General features: G+C 43.9%; 1 protein-coding gene across 1 annotated transcript; it reads left to right on the top strand.

The window, feature by feature from the left end:
- Positions 1-2,016: 2,016 nt before the first annotated feature.
- On the top strand, positions 2,017-7,001 carry LOC127342143 (leucine--tRNA ligase, cytoplasmic). The gene is made up of 2 exons (XM_051368082.2): positions 2,017-2,174; positions 3,432-7,001. The coding sequence occupies exon 2, from the start codon at positions 3,436-3,438 to the stop codon at positions 6,715-6,717; it is 3,282 nt and encodes a 1,093-aa protein (XP_051224042.1). The 5' UTR covers positions 2,017-2,174; positions 3,432-3,435; the 3' UTR covers positions 6,718-7,001.
- The last annotated feature ends 111 nt before the right edge of the window (positions 7,002-7,112 follow it).

The raw sequence follows: 7,112 nt of genomic DNA, 5'->3' as shown, positions 1-7,112 counted from the left end.
TGAATGGTGGTTTGATGGAGTGTGGTATATTCTTCTCTTTATTTCCCCTGATCCTTGTTGTGCAAGCTAGTATGCTAATATGCTTATATTAAATGAATGGATCAACCTGTTGTAGCAGGGTGGAATAGCTTGTGATGATGACCTTGATCTACTGCTTGTTTTACTGCACCTCCTCCTAGCTTCTGGATTTGCTTATTATTGTTGATCTTGCAGCTCTGGCTTGATCTTGGTGATGACCTACTTCTTCCTTGTTTGTTTCTTGTTGATTATCTAATATTCTGGATGGATGAAGAACAAAGGATGTTCTTGGTGGTTCTTGGGTTGGTTGATGTGTGCGGGGAGAAATGTGGTGCTTAGACAGTGTTTGGGCCGCAGGCAGAGGCTTTTTATATGTTTGCCGGCTGGTTTGCCCAGCCGACAGCACATCGTGCAAGCCTATGTGTGTGCTGCTAGCTTGCTTGGCTGGTGTATGTGACCGGGTGCATCTCCCCTTGAGGATCAGCTCGGCTGAGAAAGATCTTCCTTTTCTTATCACCATTTTAACCCTGCCCTTTGGCATTTCTCTTCTTTCTATTCTTCCATGTTTGTTTTGCAGGTGATCAATTGGAGAAGAAGATGATCAAGACTTACTTTAGACTTTTCAAAACTTGTATTTATATTTGTAATATTCTTTTATTCATTTGTAAAGACATTGTATTGTTGTGTGAATATCAATAAAGAAATATTTTCCTTGTTGCAGAATATCCTTAATCATGAATTACTTGTCTTTATAAACCTTGTAATATTGGATGATGTAATTAAATGTTAAATACTTTATTTATTTTGAGTTTTATATTTTGTTTGATTAAACATGTTGTATGCTATATAATGGTTTAGAATTCAAATTCAAATTCCAATTTCAATTTGAATTCTTATCACTCATATTTGAATTGAATTCAAATTGTGTTCCCCAAAATCAAATAGTTCAACAAAGGTTATGTCGAAGTTTATTGCACTCACGTCGAGTACTAACTCAATTCCATCACCGTAGGAGAAACCTTGATCACCTTGATGGGTTTAAGCAAAGATCACAGTGAAGTTTATAACGCTTAACTTGATGATCTACTTCAATTCCAGCAAGTCAAGTGAAACTTCAGTTACTGTGACAAGTTTTATTTGAAAGCGCGAAAATTCCCCGGATTTTCTATGCATGAATGCAATGCACACATCTGTGTCCTCTATTTTTTTGTAACCCCAAATGCTGGGATATTACAATATAGAGGCTCATGGCAAATAGAGGAAGTCTCGACAAGCAATAATTGGTCAGCTCCAACATGCATGCCGAAGCCAAGAAAGTCCCTGCCAAGTGTCAACCCTATGCCCTATCTTCTATGGTAGGAAGTTCCAGTCCGCTACCCTTAGCGCTTTGTCACTAATTGGTCCAGGTATTTGATAGGGAATTGCCCCCGCTTGCAGTTCATCATGCATGCCACATGTTGTTGAAACTCCAAAATGACCCCTGTCACCACCACTTAGTTATTATCGAACTTGATTTTGAGCCCTGACATGTTCTCAAAGCCCTGACATGTTCACAAGCTTTCCAAGAATACTTTGAAATCTTATTTATCTTGTATCTGTGGTGGCGTTGATCTCTCAAGATCTACTTTACCCATAATGGTAAGCGGTATTGTTATGTTTGTTTTTTCTTTTTCTTTCTTTTCGAATATAGTTGTGTTTGCTAACTAAAGGTTGCCGAACTGGTACCTAAAAAACTCTTTCCCTTGAAAAGAGACAATCCATTTCTCTATTTTTCCCTTTTTTCATCACAAAGGAAAACTAGACAATCCATTTTTCTTCTTTTCTTTTTGAGAAGTATACTTTTTTAAAACTAGACAAAGTCCTCTTTCGTGGGTATGTTTTTCTCCCTCTTGCCAAACTGCAGCACCCGTCGGAGCCCGGTGCACGAAGTTCCTTGAGCGGCCCGTTCGATCCGAAACTCATCCGCTTCGTGCACGCCAAGCATATCGCCACCCAAGGCCCACGTGACCCACCGTGCGCCAGGATAAACCCTAGCCCCCCTCCACCATCCGCCGCCTCCTCCTCCCCCATCGCCGTCGCCTTCGCATTCTGCTGGCTCCCGGTTTGCTCCCCGCCCTGAGGCTGCTGCGGCTCCCCGGCTCGCGAGCCGTCGCCAGGTACCCTCCCACCCATCCTACGCCGTTCCCCGTCCGTTCGTCCGCGCGATTGATCGGTAGAACCGTAGGACGGCGCCGCCGCCGCTGTAGATTCGCAGGCGCGCGAGCCAGCCAGTGTTGCTCGTCGTGTCCGGATTGCGCAGATTCGAGCGCAGGTTGCTTCCGGATTCTCGACGTGAGGTCAGTGGTTCGTCGTGTAGGCGCATCCGCCTCGATGTGTTACTGATGATCTGATGATGAATTTCATACTAGTAGAGTACACAGAGAAGCTGTGGCCGTTACCTGTTAGATGATGTAGCTTCGGGGCAGACAGATCCATGTTGGTCCTTACTTTTTTCCTTCCCTAGCATGGCTGCTTTCTTCTAGCTCCAAATTGGCCTGAAGCGAAGCTTAGCTTCTGTCCCTGGGTCTGCAGCAAGTCGATTAGTAGTGTCCAGTTGCTTTTCTAGTTCAGAACGACTTCGATTCTCTGAAAATTTCTTAGTTCCTGCGGGGAATTTGAACAACCAAGTGTGTATGTATGAAGAGATGAATGTAGTTAATTATGAATGTTTGCACCCAAGCTGTGTTCGGTTCTGTGTGGTTTTCAGGTTCTGCTGGCAGTTTATACATTATACTTGTTCAGGATAATTCTGCTATGCTCTCTGTCAAGTTCACTAGTTGCTCTACCTGCAAAATAAAAAGGTTTACTAGTTGGTGGGCTGTGCGAAAGATAGTGATGTTTGAAGATTGTCCTGTTTGCCTTTTCGTTTTTTTATTCATGTCCCATACACTAGTTTCTTGTTCCTCTTGTTTTCTCACCGTGGATACAGTGTGCATTTAGGAATTCTTTTGTACATTTTAGTTTTTAATATGCAGATCAGACCTGCTCTAGCTTTAGAAAATGCTTACTTCTGAATTTTGGATTTAAGTAGATATATGTAAGATCTTAGGCAGCATAGTTTTTCTCTCCAAGTTTGTTAAATATATTGGATTTCAAATGATAATTTTGTTAAATGTCATGATGCTGTTTGCTTATGGTTCTGGTATTATGGTTCCGTTACATCATTAGATTCATCAGATTGATGTTCCTATCCATGAGTTTGTTAGCTTTATTTGAAACAAGACGTTCAAAAGAAATTGCACCACTATAATTCATTTGAAAGTATTTTTTTTCATATTTGTATGTAAAATGCAAACATATGATTTAGTCCTGAATTGAGTTACATTAAATCCAGAGGCTTGCCCATTGACACCTGCTTTTTGTTGATTGCTCAGGAAAATGTCATCAAATACTGATGGAGCCAAGAGTCATGCAAGGAGAGACCTTTTGCTCAAGATCCAGTCGGATGCTCAAACATGTTGGGAGGAGGGCAAGGTTTTCCAGGCTGAACCTGGCAATAAACTTCCAGGCCCTGGTGAAAAGTTCTTTGGCAACTTTCCGTACCCTTACATGAATGGCTTACTACACTTGGGTCACGCCTTCTCATTGTCCAAGCTTGAGTTCGGTGCTGCATACCACAGGCTCCGTGGCTCAAATGTGCTGTTGCCGTTTGGTTTTCATTGTACTGGTATGCCCATCAAGGCCTCAGCTGATAAGCTTGCTAGGGAGATTCAACTGTATGGAAATCCTCCAGTGTTTCCTGCAGCAGAGGTTGATTCAAGTGCTGAAGTGACAGAGGACAGCCAGGCTGACCAGGCTGCTGTTGCGCCGGATAAATTTAAGAGTAAGAAATCTAAGGCTGCTGCAAAGACTGGCTTGCAGAAGTTCCAGTGGGAGATTATGAGGGGTTTCGGCCTGTCAGATGAAGAAATTGCCAAATTTCAGGATCCTTCTCACTGGTTGACCTACTTCCCTCCGTTGGCAAAGGAAGATCTTAAGGCTTTTGGCCTGGGTTGTGATTGGAGGCGCTCCTTCATAACCACTGATATGAATCCTTACTATGATGCTTTTGTTCGCTGGCAGATGAGGAAGCTGAAGAAAATGGGTAAAATTGTTAAGGATATGAGGTACACCATCTACTCTCCATTGGATGGCCAACCCTGCGCTGATCATGATAGGGCATCAGGTGAAGGTGTGCAGCCACAAGAGTATGTGTTGATTAAGATGAAGGTGATCCCACCTTTTCCTCCCAAGTTGAAGGCCTTGGAAGGAAAGAATGTTTATCTGGCAGCTGCTACATTGAGACCTGAGACGATGTATGGGCAAACAAACTGTTGGGTACTGCCTGATGGGAAGTATGGGGCTTTTGAGATCAACGAGACTGATGTTTTCATTGTGACAGCAAGGTCTGCTCTTAATCTTGCATATCAGCATCTTTCCAGGGTACCAGAAAAGCCTACTTGCTTGGTTGAGCTTGCTGGCAATGATTTGATTGGTCTGCCATTAAGGTCTCCTCTTTCCTTCAACGAAATCATATATGCGCTTCCCATGCTCACTATCCTGACTGATAAAGGTACTGGCATCGTGACTAGTGTGCCAAGTGATTCACCAGATGATTACATGGCACTGCAAGATTTAATCACAAAGCCAGCTTTGAGAACGAAGTTTGGTGTCAAAGATGAGTGGGTTCTTCCATTCAATGTCATACCAATAATCAACATTCCTGAGTTTGGGGATAAGTCAGCTGAGAAGGTGTGCCTTGATCTTAAGATAAAGAGCCAGAATGACAAGGAAAAGCTTGCTGAAGCAAAAAGGATGACATATCTTAAAGGTTTTACAGATGGAGTGATGATTGTAGGGGAGTATGATGGCAGAAAGGTTCAAGAAGCGAAGCCACTGATAAAGAACAAGCTTCTGGGAGAGGGATCTGCTGTGTTGTATAGCGAGCCTGAGAAGAAAGTCATGTCCAGATCTGGTGACGAGTGTGTCGTAGCTCTTACAGATCAGTGGTACATAACTTATGGTGAAACTGAATGGAAGCAGAAGGCAGTCAAGTGTTTGGAAAATATGAATACATTCTCAGCTGAAACCCGTAACGGATTTGAACACACGTTGGGCTGGCTGAACCAGTGGGCATGCTCACGTTCTTTTGGCCTTGGTACTCGCATTCCATGGGATGAACAGTTCCTGGTGGAATCTCTTTCCGATTCAACCCTGTACATGGCTTATTACACCATCGCACATCATCTACAAAATGGTAACATGTATGGACAAGAAATATCTTCTATCAAGCCAGAAGAAATGACAGATGAAGTATGGGAATATGTGTTCTGTGATGGTCCAGCGCCCAAGAGCGACATCTCTCCTGCCCTCTTGAGCAGAATGAAGCAAGAATTTGAGTATTGGTACCCCTTTGATATCCGGGTATCTGGTAAGGACCTTATCCAGAACCATCTGACATTCAGCATTTACAACCATACAGCACTTGTTCCAGAGCATCATTGGCCTCGTGGTTTTCGTTGCAATGGGCATCTTATGCTGAACTCTGAGAAGATGTCCAAGTCCACGGGGAACTTCCGTACTCTTCGGGAGGCCATTGAAGAATTCTCGTCGGATGCTACCAGGTTTGCACTTGCTGATGCTGGTGATGGTATGGACGATGCAAACTTTGTTTTTGAAACTGCAAATGCTGCTATTTTGAGGCTCACAAAGGAAATTGCATGGATGGAAGAAGTTATAGCTGCTGAATCTTCTCTGAGAGGCGGTTCTCCCTCTACTTATGCCGACAATGTGTTTGCCAATGAGATCAACATTGCTGTAAAAGAAACCGAGAAGAGCTACAACAACTTCATGTTCAGAGATGCCCTGAAGTCTGGGTTCTATGACCTACAGCTGGCCAGAGACGAGTACAGGCTTTCTTGTGGATCTGCGGGCATGAACCGTGAGTTGTTGGGCCGGTTTATGGAAGTCCAGACCAGGCTTATCACCCCGATCTGTCCACACTATGCTGAGCATGTGTGGCAAAAGATCCTGAAGAAGGAAGGCTTTGCAATAAAAGCTGGCTGGCCTGTTGCAGGCACCCCGGATCCTACTCTAAGAAGTGCAAACAAATATTTGCAGGACTCCATTGTTTTGATGAGGAAGCTTCTTCAGAAGCAAGAGTCTGGTTCCAAGAAGCCCAAGAAGGGAGCTGCACCTCCTCCAGCAGAAAGCAAGCTCACTGTTGGCCTGATCTACGTCAACGAGCACTATGATGGATGGAAAGAGCAATGCTTGAGGGTGCTCCAATCAAATTTTGATAGCCAGGCACGCTCCTTTGCCCCTGACGAGGAGATTAATGAAGCACTGAAGAACTGCTTCATCGACCGCGAGACGAACTTCAAGCAAGTCCAGAAGCTCTGCATGCCTTTCATCAGGTTCAAGAAAGACGAAGCAAGGAACGTCGGTCCCCAGGCTCTAAATCTGAAGCTTCCTTTTGGTGAGATAAATGTGCTCGAGGAGAACTTGGAGCTGATCAGGAGGCAGCTGGGGCTCGAGCATGTTGAGGTCTTGTCGGCGTTTGATGGAGCTGCTCGTGCAAAGGCTGGAAGGCACGCTCCGGTGCTGGACAAGAATCCACCTTCCCCTGGTGAGCCGGTCGCGATATTCATGAGCAAGGAAGAGTTTGGAGCCCAAAGCTAGGCTCAGGCCACTCTAGCAAGCAGGAGTATCTCTCTGTTAACAGTACTTTGTTGAGATGCCTTGCCTTATTTTTTTTTTGTTTCGACATGTTGAAGTTATACAAAGCAGGAGTACCTCCATTGGTTTTTGAAGGACCAAATTTGCTCTGCCTCTGTTAACATGAGTTTGTTGAGATGCTTAGCACCAGTTATTGAGGGAATTCTCGAAGCTGTTTTCTGTTTTTGTTATTTTGGACGTGTGCAATTTTGAGAGTTCCTTGTACGGAGTATCTCATTTCTTGTTTACTTGCCTAAGTTGTCAACTTTGCTTTCCTAGCACTTATTAGCACATTATTATGCACTTGTACTGAAAATATTGAGTGAACATGCCTTGCTTTTATGTTGTCGTAAGGTCCT

This window comes from Lolium perenne, chromosome 3 (assembly GCF_019359855.2).
Source record: "Lolium perenne isolate Kyuss_39 chromosome 3, Kyuss_2.0, whole genome shotgun sequence".
NCBI classification, from domain to species: domain Eukaryota; kingdom Viridiplantae; phylum Streptophyta; class Magnoliopsida; order Poales; family Poaceae; genus Lolium; species Lolium perenne.
This window is presented reverse-complemented; position numbering and strand designations above follow the sequence as displayed.